This window comes from Ursus maritimus, unplaced genomic scaffold (genome assembly GCF_017311325.1).
Source record: "Ursus maritimus isolate PB19 unplaced genomic scaffold, ASM1731132v1 scaffold_10, whole genome shotgun sequence".
In the NCBI taxonomy this organism is placed as follows: domain Eukaryota; kingdom Metazoa; phylum Chordata; class Mammalia; order Carnivora; family Ursidae; genus Ursus; species Ursus maritimus.
In genome coordinates, this window is record NW_024423344.1 from 126,699 (window position 1) to 142,723 (window position 16,025).

Genomic DNA, 16,025 nt, shown 5'->3' on the forward strand with positions numbered 1-16,025 from the left:
CCACAGTGTCTCTTTTGTAACTCCTCAGCTCTGCCTTTCCAGAACTAAAGCAGCTTAGACAATACTGAGTGTGTCTGTTTCAGTAACGCTGAAAACAGCCTCAGTAGGTTGATTCCCCGCCCCCCCCAAGCAATAACAGTGACTTTTCAAATACTTTTTTTCTGCTCCTTTCTCCTCTCCTGGGACTCCATTTATAAATAGTATTAGACCATTTTACTCTGTCTCACATCTCCTGAATCCTTTTTTGTATTCTACATTTTCTTCTGTGAGTTTTAATGTGGATATTTTATACTGATCTGCTTCCATTTCTCTAACCCTGCTAATTCTTCTGTAATTTGCTATAAAACCCATTTATTGAATCTTTTCATGTACTCCCATTTTCTTTTTTCTCCAGCATGCTTGGTTGACTGCTATCTGTGAATCACCTGTGGGTTTGTTTCTGTTGTCAGTTTGTCTTTTTCTTTTGTTTTTCAACTGTGCAGTTCTGTCTCTTGGCATGCCTAATGTTTTTTCATTGAATGTAATACACAGTGTATTAAAAATTGTAGGTGGCCCAGTTGATGTCTTCCCTGTGAGGCAGATAGCATGCTGATTAGCTTTTTTTTTTTAAACTGAGCTTTATTGAGATATGATTGACAAGTAAAAATTATATATATTTAGGTTGTACAATGTGGTTTTTTTGAAAGGTGTATGCAATGATTTAATGTATGTATACACTGTGAAATGATTACCACAGTTGAGTATCTTCAAATACTGTCACATTTGTGGATTAGAATTTCAACACATAAATTTTGGAGGGGACACAAATATTCAGTTCATATCATGCCCCCACTCCAGTTTGTCCATATGTTTTAATTTCTCTTTTGTTATGTAAAAGGTAATGGACACTGAGATGAAATTAGGGAAGTTGGCATTTTTGGGGAACATTTGTGAAAGGCCTAATAAAGAGGATGTAGAATCAGGTAGGGGGAGCCTCAGGACTGTGCTACACGTTGCTTAATTCTTCATGGGGGAGCTGTGAGGGAAGAATTGGAGGTTAGAGGAGGCCCTCATTAGGCAGAAGTGGCCTTTGGAGGTGCTGCTGCCAGAGGTTGTCAGCGCACATATTGCTGCTCATGGCTGAACAGGGGCGGCTTTTCTGGAATAGAAGTTCAGGTGGTGCTTTGCTTTGTCAACTCTGTATATTCTAGAAATCATTCCATGTCAGCTTACAAGGGTTTGCCTTGTTCTTTTTTATATTTGCAGAGTACTGTTGTGTAGCCCTGCGTCATAATTATGGGGTTTCCATAGTTTATTCAATTCTTTGGATAGATGTGTTGTTTGAAGTATTTTGGTATTCCAGTAATATTGTAGCTTATGTTGATTGTGGAAATTATCTTCAGGGTGGGTTCCTTGAGATGGGATTGCTGGGTTAGAGTGTAAATACATATGTAATTTTAAGATGCTTCTGATTTCCCCTCCATAGGATTTGTACTGTTTTGTATTCCTCCCAGAAGTGTGTAAGGCAATGGTTTCCCCACAGTCTTGCCAACAAAGTATGTTTTCAGCTTTTGGAGTTTTGCCAGTCTGATGTTAGAAATGAGATCAGTTTAGTGGTAGTTGGCAGTTATGTCCATGTCTTCTATTGATTTTTTTTCTATTGGGTTTTTGTTTTTGTGTGTTTTTTTAGTTTTAAGAATTATTTATATATTAAGAGTATTAAGTTTTTGTCTATATAATTTGCAAGTATTTTTTCTTAGTTTGAATTTTTTTTTTACTTAGCTTATGGTATCTTCTGTTTTGAAGTTTTTTTTTTTTTTTAAAAGATTTTATTTATTTATGTGACAGAGAGGCAGCCAGCGAGAGAGGGAACACAGCAGGCGAGTGAGAGAGGAAGAAGCAGGCTCCCAGCAGAGGAGCCCGATGTGGGACTTGATCCCGGAACGCCGGGATCACGCCCTGAGCCGAAGGCAGACGCTTTAACGACTGCGCTACCCAGGCGCCCTGTTTTGAAGTTTTTATTTTCATGAAGTGATTAATCTCATAAAGTGGTTAGGATTTGGGATCACTTACAGTCTCTTACAAGAGAGGAGTCTGGGCAGAGTAGTTTCTAGTTTTCCATGTTTCTGTCCCAGAACGGAGCTAGACCAGATGTTGAAGGACCATAGTACTTGCTGTGAGTGGCATTTTTAGGAAGACAGTGCTGTGGCCAGAATGATTGATAGGGATAGGAAGGAACAGTGCTTCTCAGCCTTGTAGTTTGGAGCCCTGCAGGTTAGAATTTTCTAGAAAAATGAAGAAACAGAAGATGCTATAATCAGGACCAGTTAAAACAGTGTTTGTGGGGGTCCAGGGAGGTAGTTTTTTCAAGGGTTTCCATGTGGGGGTTTTGTATGGCCAAGGTGGAAGGTCAGCTATGCTGGGGCTCTGGGTCAGGGTGGTGGTGTATGTGTGGGATTTGATGGTGTGTGAGGGTGGTGTACTTCTGTGCACAGGCATAGAAGTAGCAGAGGATGTCCTGTTGCTGGTGGTTAATTATGCTGTTTTAAATACTTGTTATTTGGCTTTTCTCTCATTTTAGAGCATGTTAACTCTTGTTAGAAGGTTAGGATAGGAAGGGCCAAGCAGACATAACAGTAGTGTTCTAGGAACTCTTAGACGCAAGGTAAGTACAGAAGCAGACAATGTCCCTGGAGGATTTATTGGTAGAATTTATGGAGAGATGAGGATCTCTGAGATCCAAAATCTTTGGATTTTGAGGAAATTGTTGCAGAAGCCTACAGGATATGATCTAGGTCAATAGTATTTTAAACTTTTTTTTTTTTTTAAAGATTTTATTTATTTGACAGAGAGACAGCCAGCAAGAGAGGGAACACAAGCAGGGGGAGTGGGAGAGGAAGAAGCAGGCTCCCAGCAGAGGAACCTGATGTGGAGCTTGATCCCGTAACGCCGGGATCACGCCCTGAGCCAAAGGCAGACGCTTAACCGCTGTGCCACCCAGGCGCCCCTAAACTTCGTTTTTAACAGTGAAACCTTAGAAAAGATTTGTAAGTGATTCTTTAGTACTAAGATGAGTTAGAGCATCTCCCAGGGTGAATTTCGGGCAGGCTCCAGAGCCTGCCTTGGCCTTCTGCTGCTCATAGTTGAGGTCTCTAAGGAAATGCTCAGGGTTCATAGAACACAGGTTGAAAATCACCTTCCTGGTCTTTTAAAAATAGCCATTTTAGGTCTGTTTCAAGTGGAATCTGTCCTTGATGTCCAAAATGAAGGTATCTGGTAACTATTTGATGCCCTCACACTTTTCTAAGTAATTGGACAAACAGGAAAATGATAACCTAGGAAGGAAACTGAAAATAGCTTCTTCTGAGGTAGGGGAGGATCAGTTTTGAGAAAGAAAAAAGCTAATTTGAAGCAGAGGATTTGTATATGAGGTGAGAACTGGGCACTTGCAAGTAGGGATTCCTTGGGAGCAGTGGGACTGAACACTTCTGTCCCTGCCCTCGAAGGAGACCCATGGAACCTATAGGACAGCTGGATCAGGAGGTGCAGCAGAGCAAGGGCATCCAAGCTGTGCTGGAGACTGCAGGGATTCTTCTAAGGCAGTTTATCCAAAATCTTCACAAATGACATCCAGACCCACAAAGATTACCTTTGGAATTCTACTCTAAACTCTATTTTGTTTTCTTATGTTATCCTACTACCCTTACGTTTTTTTCACTTTGGTTACTCTCAATGACCACAGTACCTTAAATATCCCTAGGAGACACTTTCTCTGAGTCTCCCCAGCATGTCTTTTGAAGTCTCCTGTCCCATTTCAACTTTATTTACAGGTGAGGGGAAACAGGATAGAGAAGTTAACATTTTTCACAACTTGTTTGTGACAGTAGTAAAGACTAGGGAATGTGGGTCATTTTTATCTGAATATAAGGAAGTAGATTCTAATGCTGCAACTGTCACATGAATGGAGCATCTTGAACTGTGAACCAGACAGGTCGGGGGAAGGCCTAGGCTTGGGCCTTACAGGGATCCCTAGGCTCTGAGGAGGCCAGGAGCAGGTAACAGAGGCCCCTTTGCTGGTGGATGCCTGGTAGCCAGGATTTTGACTGTAACAGTGTCTTATTTGAGGTTTTTGTTGTATTCACGTTGAATTAGTTGTGGTTATGGTTTAGTGTTATTAAAGATTCCTCATTTATATTAATAAAAATCAGGCTGCTTGCAAGTGGGTTGTGAGATTGAATTTTTCCCATTTCCGTGTGTCGGTGCCAGTTAACAGCCCCTTTGCCACACGATTTCTTAGCATTCTTATTACCATTGCTAAGTAATAAATTATGTGATGAAAATCTACAATAAAACTGCTAGAAGTATTAGAAGTTTCCTGACTTTAGCTTAGATTTGATTTTTTTGTTCTATTTTTTGGCATTCTAACTCAGTTTTCTGCCAAATTTTTTCAATTGTAGGAAGTTCTGAGCATCTACTTAACAGGTTTAAAAGACTGATTATGTTTGTGACCCATTCCAGTTTTTTTAAATTAAAATTCAAGTTAGTTATCATATAGTATATTGTTAGTTTCAAGTTAGAGTTTAGTGATTTATTGATTGCATATAACACCCAGTGCTCATTACATCAAGTGCCCTTCTTAGTGCCCATCACCCAGTTGTCTCCCCCCCCCGACTCTGTTTGTTCCCTGTAGTTAAGAGTCTCTTACAGTTTGCCTCTCTCTCTGTTTTTATCTTATTTTATTTTTGCTTTCTGTTCATTTGTTTTGTTTCTTATATTCCACATGTGAATGAAATCATTGTATTTGTCTTTCTCTGGCTGATTTATTTTGCTTAATGTAATACCCAGTGATGTTCCATGCATGTTGTTGAGAATGGCAAGATTTTATTCTTTTTCATGGCTCAGTAATAATTGTGTGTGTGTGTGTGTGCGCGCGCGCACCACATTCTCTTTATCCATTCATCTGTAAATGGACATCTGTGACCCGTCCCAATTCTGAGGAAAGGAGACAACTAGTGACAAACTGCTTAGCATGTGTAATACTGTTGGGCTCCTTAAGTCAGTCTGTGGAGTTTGATGAAGAAGTTAAGAACAGCTGGGTCTGTGGGAGCCATGGTTGTAAAATTATGTTACTCCTTCAGGTGGTAATATCCCATTGTTGTGTTTTTCTCCAGCTGGTTTCCCCATGGGCTATGCAGCCGCAGCTCCTGCCTACTCCCCCAACATGTACCCTGGAGCGAATCCTACTTTCCAGACAGGTATGCAGCCTATATGTGCAGGCTGGCAGAAGTGCTTTGTCTGCGTGGCTGGGGGAGAATGTAAAGTGGGTGGGTTTTGAGAAGTGTGGTTATAGAATTAGGATTTGGGGTTGAATTGATTACTTGGTTCATAAGTTTAGCCTTGTTGAGGAGTGTGATAAAAACTTTATTCTTGCTGCACGTAAAACTTTAGAGATTGCATTTCTGATGTTCTTCCACAACATAGATCTTTATCCTAATAATATGTTGTTACAGTTAACTAGTGCCAAGACACATGTTTATGAAATAGTGTTGATTACTAGAAACTAAAGATCATTTTGGCTAGTTAATAGGTGAAATTTCCATGTTGCTAACATTTTTAGGGATGACTGATTTCTCTCCAGTGTTATAGCACTGTGGTTATAGTTTTATTATTTTTTCTTTCAAGTGTTACATTGGTTTCAGGTGTACAACATCGTGATCCTACAAATACACTTTATGCTGTTCTTAACACAGGTGTAGCTAGGTGTCTCACCAGACAACCCTGTTACAATACCATTGACTATATTCCCTATGCTGTCCCTTTTATAGTTTTAAAACAAAGTCTTATTTCATATGCATGAGAATATTTTTAGATTTTAGATTTATAGACCATCGAAAGTTAACTTGGTTTGGGTGTGAACTTTGTAAAGAGAGTGGGACTTCCCTCTGTGAGCTTGTACTCTGGTGTGGGCTCGTTCCAGGCTTTACTCACCGACACTGGACTTTGTGATTCTCCTATAGCAGTGGTGGACCACACTGACCTGAAGTCTTGGCCTCATGGATCTGCAGGGGTGCTTCACTTTTTTCACCTTGGAACCCCTGGCCTCACCCAGTTAACTTTGACAGAAAAGGAGATAGGAATAGTGTCCTTTCCCGGAATTCTCCCTGTTTTGCTAATCATAAAATTCTTCCTTCTGTGACCCTTCTGTCCCTTTTCTCCTTTTCTATTCCTACTCTGACTGCATTTGTTCAGCCTGGAGCTCACACCCAGACAAAGACCTTGGCTTGCTCCCAAGCTTTTTCTCCTGTAGTTCATGTTCCCTGCTTGCTTACACCAGAGTAATGTTCTCAGAAGAAGGCTTCCTGTGATTGTAAAGGCGAGACTCTCAACTTTAAATCTCTGGTTCTTTGCCACATTGGCCTGTTCTTTCCAGAATAGTTTTTGTTTTGTGTTTTTGCTAGCTTTTACTTACGCTCTTTCTCTCTCACCTGTCCTAGAGTACCTGCTACTTTGTTGCCTATCTTTTGGGATCAGTTATGGAAATCCCTTCCCTGGGATCAGCAATATTATGTTACTACTCACTGGATTCTTTAACAGCTAAATGGCACCGCCCATCTCCTTTTATAAAACTTCTCGGGATGTAACTTTTTAAAAGTAGTTCTCTTGAGATGTAGACGACATACAGTAAATTGTACATATTTAAAGTGTGTAGTTTGATAATTTTTGATGTAATGTGTATCACCCTCACAGTTGGGAGTGAACATAGCTCTCATCACTAAAAGTTTTCTCTTGTCCTTTTGTAATCTCCACCAGGATATGGGAAATCACTGATCTGTTTTCTGTCACTATAGATTGCCTTATTTTCTAAAATTTTGTATTAATGAATCTCATGGAATGTACTTTTTTCTTCTTTTTCTTTTTGGAGTGACTGCTTTCATTCACCGTAACTAACATCCGTGTCATAGTGTTTATCAGTAATTGGTTCCTTTTTATTGTGGGGTTCCGTTGTTTGGGAATACCACAATTTGCTTATCCATTTGCCAGTTGATGAACATATGGATTATTTGCATTTTGGAGGTGTTAAAGATGAAACTGCTGAGAATATCTCTGTACAAGTCTGAGTGGATATATGCTTCATTTCTCTTGAGTAAATACAGAGGAGGGGAGTGGCTGGGTCTCAAGGCAAGTGTATATTTAACTTTGTAAAAAATTGCCAAACTGTCTTCCAAAATGGTTGTACCATTTTATGTTTCCATCCACAGTATATGAGAGTTCTAGCTCCTTTACCTCCTTGTCAATACTTGGTATAGTCGTTCTGTTTAATTTTAGCCATTCTAGGGGGGTGTGTAGTAATGTCTCATCCCAGTTTTAATTTGAACTTACCTAATGACTAATAATGCTGAGCATCTTTTCATGTGCATATTTGCCATTTGTAATGTTTTTGGTTAAGTGTGTACATCTTTACTGTATGTCAGTTTTTGAGTTTTTCTTATTCTTCAGTTTGAGACTTGTTTTACAGATACATGGTTTGCAGCTATTTTCTCCCAGTCTGTGGCTTTTTTCATTCTCTTAACAGTGTCTTTAAAAGAGCAAGATTTTTTATTTTGTAATTTATGCTATTGTTTTAAAGATTATTTGTAAGTAATCTCTACACCCAGTGTAGGGCTTGAACTTACAGCTCCAAGATCAAGAGTCATTTGCTCTACCGACTGAGCCAGCCAGGTGCCCCAAGAGCAAGAGTTTTTAAATTTAATGATTTTCAGATCATCGTTTTGTTCATTTATGGGTCATGTGTTTGGTGTCATTTCTAAGAAATGTTTGTCTAACCCAAATCACAAAGATATTCTCCTGTTTTCTTCTAGAAGTTTTATAGTTTTAGGTTTTAGATTTGAGTCTGTTGCCCATTTTGGTTTAGTTTTTGTATATGATGGGAGGAATAGATTGAAGTTCATTTTTTTGCTTAAGAATTGTTTGTTACTCATGTTGCAGGCCACCATAAAATGGCACATTCTAGAATTTTCCGTGGTAGCTCACTTGTATTCATTTTCTTCTTGGAGTACAAGTTAACATAAAATTGTACTAAAAGCAGGGTTGCCTTGGTGGTGCAGTCAGTTAAGCGTCTGACTCTTGGTTTTGACTCAGATTGTGATCTCAGGGTTGTGGGATCAAGCCCTGCATCAAGCTCTATGCTCAACACAGGGTCTGCTTGGGATTCTCTCCTCTCCTGCTGCCTGTGTGCCCCCCCCCCCCGTGCATGGTGCATGCTCACGTGTTCTCTCTCTCTCAAATAAATCTTTAAAGAAAAAATGTACTAAAAGATTCCAACTCTTTTTTTTCTTTTACAAAAAGAGCCTCAGGCTTGTTTGAGTCTGGCAAAGCTGTTCTCCTTGCCCATAGTGTACAGTGCTCCCCCAAGAGGAAGTTTGGTGTTTTTAGGCCTGGTTAGCTTCCTTCTTTGGGGTGCCTTAGGCCAACCTGTAGAACCAGTGTCTTCTATCTTCTCTTGGGAGATGGGTCCTTTCTTGCTACTTTTCCAAGACTGCTCTCAAGTTGGTTTTGTAACCAAGAAGGTGGGGCAGGCAGGTGGGAGTAATGGGATTGTTGGGATTGGTGGCTGCCAAGAGGGCCTGCCTTGTTCAAAGGGGCATCTGCTGATAGATGGCAGAGAGTTGTCAACTGCCAGACTGCCCAGTATTGTCAGACCCTCTGATTTTTAGGGAAAACTGGTAATAAGGATGTATGTGAAATTTGTAAACAACAAAATAAGCTGAGAATAAAAAATGAGCTGGGAAGAGGCTGGGGATAAAGATGTGTATGAAATTTGCAAATGAGAAAATAAAAGCACTTTGAAGTTTCCATCAACGTCCGGCAGTGCTACTAGCTACCTGATTTGAGTCTGGGCCATAGGTGTGCTCCCATCTGTTTCTGGGATCTGCCCAATGTTTGATATTGTGAATTTTAAAGTTTTCCATTTCAGTGGGCCTTTCATCTTACCTGATGAGCAAGCCAGAGTTGTCAATATAAAAAAGTTAAGCAAAAAAAAGTTTGTCTCCATTTCTGCTTCTTTCTCAATCTGCCTTCTGGTTCTTTTAGCACCAGATTTGTGGACAAAGCTGATGTGTAGTACAGGTGATGTGTATTGGCTTTTTAAAGCACTTTGCCATTCCTTGTACTGCTTATTTCTTAGCTCTTCTAAGCGTGACACAGCAAGGGTTTAGAGAACCTTGTGATGAGATGTCATGGCTTTCGCTGAAAGATTCCATTACTCTGATGGAGATGTCATTCATTTCATCCTCATGAACAAGCGAAGTAGGCTGAGTACCCATGCAGCCAGAGTGGGCTGTCTGTTTTTGGAATCAGAGCAATATATTGGAAAGAATTTGGGGTGTGGAGTTTGCTAGATGTGGCTCAAATCGTGACTGTCACTCCTGGGAAAGTTATCTTATTTCATTTTTGACATTTGTATAATGAATTAAGATATGCTGCCAGCTGTGTTATTTGAGGATTCTGGCAGGCAGCATGCACACAATCAGGCTCCCATGGTCCTGAGGCTGCACATTTAGGCTTCTCTTCTCCCATTTACAGTCCTCAGTATCTACAATATTTTCAATGATCACCTGAAGTCCTCAAGAAAACATTCAGTTCTTTATAATAAACTCTATTTAAGAAATGGTTTGAACACTACATTAACATACATTTGGGGGATATTCATCTTTGTTTCTTTTCAAATTTTAAAATTCCAGTTAACATAACAGTGTAATACTGGTTTCAGGTGTAGAATTTAGTGATTCATCACCTACTTAAAACACCTGCTGCTTCAACACAAGTGCCCTCCTTAATACCCATGAACTATTTAACCTATCCCCCCACCCCAGCACACATTTTAAAGGGAGAAAAATGTTGCTAAGAGTGGTGAAGTAGCTTCCTTGGTTGTTGCCATGCATGTCTGGGTGGAGAATAAATTGGGGAAGATTTGAATTATGTCCATGAAGTAAGACCCCAGGTTTGTTTAAAAAAAAAAAACTTCACTTACAGCAGCCACATAGGAGAGAAAAGCCTTAAAATGTTACCAGGTTGTGGGGTCATGGGATCTGTTTCTTTTATTTAAATTAAAGGTTTACATGCACACAGTTTAAAGGTAACCTCACTCCTTCCTATCCCTGTTATTGGACCCTGTGAGCATCCTTCGGTGAATATGTGGCTGTTTTCTTCTGCAGCTGCCTTGTCTTCCCTGGACCTGATATCCTAGATTAAGCCTTACCCTGGGGTTGTTCTTCTCCAACATCTCAGGGATTTCTTACGTCTTTTCCTTCCATTCAAGTCCTTGTCTTTTTCTTAGTTTACCTTTTGGTTTTAGTGGAGAAACTCCTTCAGTCGTCTCCCAGTAGTATGGGAGGGTCACAATTTCGAGATTTTTTCATGTCTGAAAACATTTTGTTCTGCACTCATACTTTAATAGTTTGGTTATAGAAGTCTAGGATAGCAGTTATTTCCACCCAGAATTTTGAGGACATTGCTTAATTGTTTTCCAGCTTCCATTGTTGCTGCTGAGAATTGTGATACCTTGCTGATGCTTGACTGACTGTAACCTGGGTTTCTTTTTGGTAATCTGTAGTATTTTTGTCTACAATGTTTTGAAATTTCTTGATGCTGTGTCTTGGTGCAGGTCTTTCCTTCTCGCCTACATTTTATGTTCTGAATTTTCTTTTTTCTTTTTAAATATTTTTAAAATGTATTTTTTCTAAGTTTTTATTTATTTAAGTAATCTCTATACCCAACACAGGGCTTGAACTCATGACCCCGAGATCAAGAGTTTCACACTCCTTGGACTGAGCGAGCCAGGTGCCCCTACTGTTCTGAATTTTCTAAATATCTTTTATGATGAGAAACTTACATTAAATCTTGTGTGGTATGCAGTACTTTTGGAAGAAATTATCTATTTGGATATAAAAAGCTTTTGGCACCTCACAGTTAGCAGTCTAAGAACAGTGGCCTTATGCATGAATTTTTCCCTGAGAAGTTAGCTAGTGGTGACTGACTTTTGGTAAGAGGGAAAGGAGAAAGGTTCTAATCATTTTGTTGTCTGGGTTGCATTGGTATGGATGGTCTTTAGGAAAGGATAGTCTGGAAAGCTGTTACTGTATTTAAAAGACCTTGCAGTGAATGTACTTTGTGTGTGTATGTGTGTTTTAATTTCATTTATTTATTTGAAAGAGAGTGTGTGAGAGAGCATGAGTGGGGGGAGGTGGACTCCGCACTGACCAGGGAGCCTAATGTGGGGCTCGATTTCACGACCTGAGATTAGGAGGATAACCTGAGCCGAAGGCTGACCCTTAACCACCTGAGCCACCCAGGCACCTCTGTATTTGGTTTTATATTGTGAGTGGTTGACAAGTCTAAAAATTATTTTAGAGAGGCCATGTCAGTTTTGGATACTATGAGAGGTGTGTGTGTTTGTATTTTCGGTTTCCTGTTGAGGTTCTGTGTGATACGTTGAAGCTAATGCTATATAAAACAAAAGAAGGAAGATGCCTGGCACATACTCAGTTTTAACTGGGGGACATGTTTGTTGTCCTTGAAACTGATTTTGTCTTGAGTGTTGGTTAGAAAGTATCTGTACAAGAAAACAAAGTAAATTTTCTGGTTAGTATTAGGACATAACTCACAGTTACAAAAATATGCAGAAAGATAGCATATTAGAAATCATTGCTGGGGCACCTGGGTGGCACAGTCCGTTGAGCGTCCAGCTCTTGGTTTCTGTGCACATCATCATCTCGGGATCATAAGGTGGAGGCCCGGGTTGGGCTCTGTACTCAGCACAGAGTCTGCTTAAGATTCTCGCTGCTTCTCCCTCTGTCCTTCCCCCTCATACTCTCTCTCTCTCTCTCTCTCTCAAATAAATAAATACATCTTATAAAAAAATCATTGCTGTCATTAGTAGAAATAGTAGGTGACCGTTTTTCCAACATTTTTATTGTGAAATTTTTCGGTATACAGAGAAACTGAAAAAAAAGTTCACAGTGCCAAGATTCCACAATTAAACTTTTTTTTTTTTAAGAGTGTATGCGAGAGTGGGGTGGGGAGGGAGAGAGAGAATCTTAAGCAGGCTCCATGCCTAGTGCAGGGCCCCACACAGGGCTCAATGTCACGACCTTGAGCACATGACCTGAGCTGAAATCAAGAGTCAGATACTTAACCGACTGAGCAACCCCAGCACCCCACCATTAAACCTTTAAAAGTCTTTTATTTTTTTAGTTTTATTTAAGTAATTTTTACCCCCCATGTGGGGCTTGGACTCTTGATCCCAAGCTCAGGAGTCATATGGTACACCGACAGCCAGGCAGGCACTCCTAAAATCAACTTTGAAAATTAACATTTTACTTGTATCACATGTGTATCCCTCCCTCTACCTGCAGTGCATCTTGTTTTTTGATGTGTTTCAGAGTAAGTTGGGACATTAATACACTTCACCCCATGTAGTCCAGTGTACATATCATTAGTATTTGCAGTACTAATTTTGTTTTCTTTTAGGTGAAATTTCCATATAAGATGCATACATTTTAAGTGTACCATTCGGTTGCATTCTGACAGGTGCATATACATAGACGTGGAGTCATATCATCATCAGCAAAGCATACATATGAGGCAGGTGTTACAAGATACCTTTAGATGATTAAGAGACCTAGGGCCAACTGGAGGGATTTCTGCAGCAGTAGGCCTCGGGCCTCCATTAGAAATGAACGGCATTGTAGGTTGACTATTCATTGGTTGTGAGTGAAGGACTTCACCTTTTTTAGTGGGTGTGGTTGGTTAAAGCAGTGCTTCTGAATCAGAATCTCTCTGTGGAGGGCTGTATGCCTAGGTCTTCCTTGTTTTGGTTTTATACTGTATTTCCGGAAGCTTGTTCAGGTTGGCAGCTTCCATTTTGTATGCAGTCCAAGCTCCACGCTCTTTCTGCAGTTTGAATAGTGACAAAATGGTCTTGGACTTTCTTATTAAGAATAGTGATAGGCTTTTAAAGGCTTTGTTTTCTCCACTTTTTTCTCCAGGTCATGAATTAATTGCTTGTGTGTTTTCACTTCTTCAGGGAGCTGCTGCTTTTTCTAAATCAGTTTATCAGTTTGGGATCCGTGAGATGCTGGTGCATGATTGGCATACTTGTGACCAGTCATGGTGATGGAAGCACTGCAACTGAGCAGAGTGGCTATTTGTTGTTTTTACTTACAGTTAACATAACAGTTAAAATGAACTTCAGAATAATATAGTAAAACCTGGGAAGATATTTTTACTCTTCAAACAGAAAGCAGCTGAGCCTGGGAGTTGCCTGGTTTGGGCAAAGGAGTCAGGACTCACAGCCAGATCTGGGGTTGTACCCGCGCTGCTACCTATGACTGTGTGACATTTTGGGCAATAGTATCTTTGCATCTTTGTAATGTATGCCATGCAGGGCATTTTGGGGAGTGAACCTACATAACAGTTGTAAGAAGGACCTCTAGGACTGACTTGATCCTTGTAGAAAAGGGGGATTTTTTCTTGTGGCTTAGAAAAAGCATCATTGAAAACGGGTGCAGAGAGGGAGGCAAGATGGTGGAAGAGTAGGGGACCTCGTTTCCTCTGGTCCTTTGAATTTAGCTAGATAACTATCAAATCATTCTGAACACCTGTGAATTCAACCTGACATGTAAAAAGAATTGGTGGAATTCTACAAAGAGAAAAATGACCACTTTTTGCAAGGTGTAGAAGTTGTGGAGAAGTGAATCTGAGGGGATATAGTGGAAGATGATAAATGGTGGGGGGAGGGAGCCTCCATAAGCTGGCTACCGGAAAGTTATATAGCAGCAGAGTGCAGAATCGGAATTTGTAGAAGTTTGCTTCTGTGAGGGACGTCCCTTCCTGAAAGGTGCTCAGGTTGGCAAAGTGGGGCAGAATCCTAGGTGGGACAGTGTGGTCTCAGGATCCATGGGGTCAGAAGGAATGGAGATGCTTGAGCCGGCAGAATTCCCAAGCACTGGAGGGGGGAGACCTGCTACGGTCAGCGAGCCCGGGAGTGGGCTCTCAGCTTGGTTTATCATTAACTGCGAACCGGGACTGGATCGGGCGACTGCTCTCCATGTGGGTGCCCTGCAAGTGGCAAGGAACCCTCCTTCCACCTCCTGTGAGGATCTGCACAGGTGTGTACCACAGGAGTCTGTAGAGTTTGGGGCACACAGAATTGAACACTGCTTTTCCCTGAGGGTTTACTGAAGAGAGAGGACAGTGATCTTTCAGCTCTGGGGCTGGAGATGGGGTGTGGCCATTTTTATTTTCATCCTTTAAAGCAGCAGGGAAAACCTTCAGGGAACAAAAGCCACTTAGAACAATCTGAAGCAGCTTACCTGACTGAGCCCATCCACCTTGTAAGGGGCGGTACAACTCCACCCAGGCAAAGACACCTGAGAATCAGCTCAGCAGGCCCCTCCCCCAGGAGGCCAGCTGGAACTTAAGGGGGAATACCAAGTTTACCAAGCACACAAAACTGCAAAACTCCAGCACTAGGGGGAGATAGCATTATAAATAGAATTTGAGGTTTCTTTCTCATGATTCTTTTATCCTTCAGTTTAAAATTTTCTTTTTTTTTCTTTTCAGTTTCTTATTTTATCATCTCTTTTTACGTTTTTTTTTTGAACTTTCTTTTTTACATTTACATTTTATATTCTTCATTTTTGGCTTCCTTTCACTGTATTCAATTTTATTTTTATATATACATATCTAAGTTTTGCTTTCTTTACAAATTTGGGCTTTAGTGTCCTCTAACAGACCAAAATACACCTAGGACCAAGTGGATCACCCTGTTTTGTCCATCTGGGAGATTATATTCTCTCTTTTTTTTCCTTTTTTTTTTCTTTTTTTTTTTTTTTTTTGGTTTCTAACCTCTTTGGATTTGTCTGGTGTGTATCTTGCTTGGGTCATGGTTGATATTTTTGATCTTGTTCTCTTATTTATTCTTCTCTGGGCAAAATGTGTAGAAAGAGGAATTCAAAACAAAGGAAAGAACCAGAGGTAGTACTCTCAGCCACAGATGTAATTCGATATGGACATAAAATGTCAGAGCTGGAATTCAGGATAACTGTTATAAACTGGGGCATGAAAAAAAGCATAAAAGACTCTAGAAAATCTCTTAGAGCAGAAATAAAATCTAATCAGGCTGAATTTAAAAATGGTTTAACTGAGATGCAGTCTAAAATCGATGCTCTGACTGCTAGGGTAAATGAGGCAGAAGAGAGAGTTAGTGACTTAGAAGACAAGATGATGGAAAGGAGAGAAGATGAGGAAAAGAGAGAAAAACAACTAAATGGACCATGAGGGGAGACTTCAAGAAATCAGCGATACCATAAAGTGAAACAATATTAGAATCCCAGAAGAGGAGAGAGGGACAGAAGGTACGTTTGAGAAAATCATAGCTGACAACTTCCCCAATCTGGGGAAGGAAACAGGTATTCAAATCCAAGAGGTAGAGAGAACACCCCTCAAAATGAGTAAAAATAGGTCAACACCCCAACATATAGTGAAGCTTGCAAATTTCAGAGATAAAGAGAAAATCCTGAAAGCAGCTTGAGGCAAGAGCGCCTTAACTTACAATGGTAGAAACATTAGACTGGCAGCAGACCTATCCACAGAGGCATGGCATGAGAGGAACATGCAGCCAACAATACTTTTATCCAGCAAGGCTGCCATTCAGAATGGAAGGAGAGATAAAGAGCTTCCAGGACAAACAAACTAAAAGAATTTGTGATCACTCAACTAGCCCTGCAAGAAATACTAAAGGGTATCCTGTAAGCAATGAGGGAGCCCAAAAGTAAAAAAAAAGTAACCAGAAGGAAAACAGAGACAGTCTACAGAAACAGGGACTTTACAGGTAATATATTGGCACTAAATTCGTATCTTTCAGTAGTTACTCTGGATGTAAATGGGCTAAATGCTCCAATCAGAAGACACAGGGTATCAGATTGGATAAAAAAGCAAGACCCATCCATAAGCTGAGACTCATTTTAGACCTAAAGACACTTCCA

The 16,025-nt window shown here is 40.3% G+C and overlaps 1 protein-coding gene across 8 annotated transcripts in view; it reads left to right on the forward strand.

Annotated features, from left to right (window-relative positions):
• FAM168B (family with sequence similarity 168 member B) overlaps nucleotides 1-16,025 on the forward strand; it is a 40,598-nt gene that overhangs the window by 10,382 nt on the left and 14,191 nt on the right. For all 8 annotated transcript variants that reach the window (XR_005832145.1, XR_005832143.1, XR_005832146.1 and 5 more), the window contains one exon: nucleotides 5,151-5,234. Coding sequence is in view for 5 of the 8 variants with exons in the window: in XM_040621022.1 (XP_040476956.1) it covers nucleotides 5,151-5,234 (84 nt within the window). In the remaining 3 variants the exon portion in view is untranslated. The remainder of the gene's footprint in view (nucleotides 1-5,150; nucleotides 5,235-16,025) is intronic.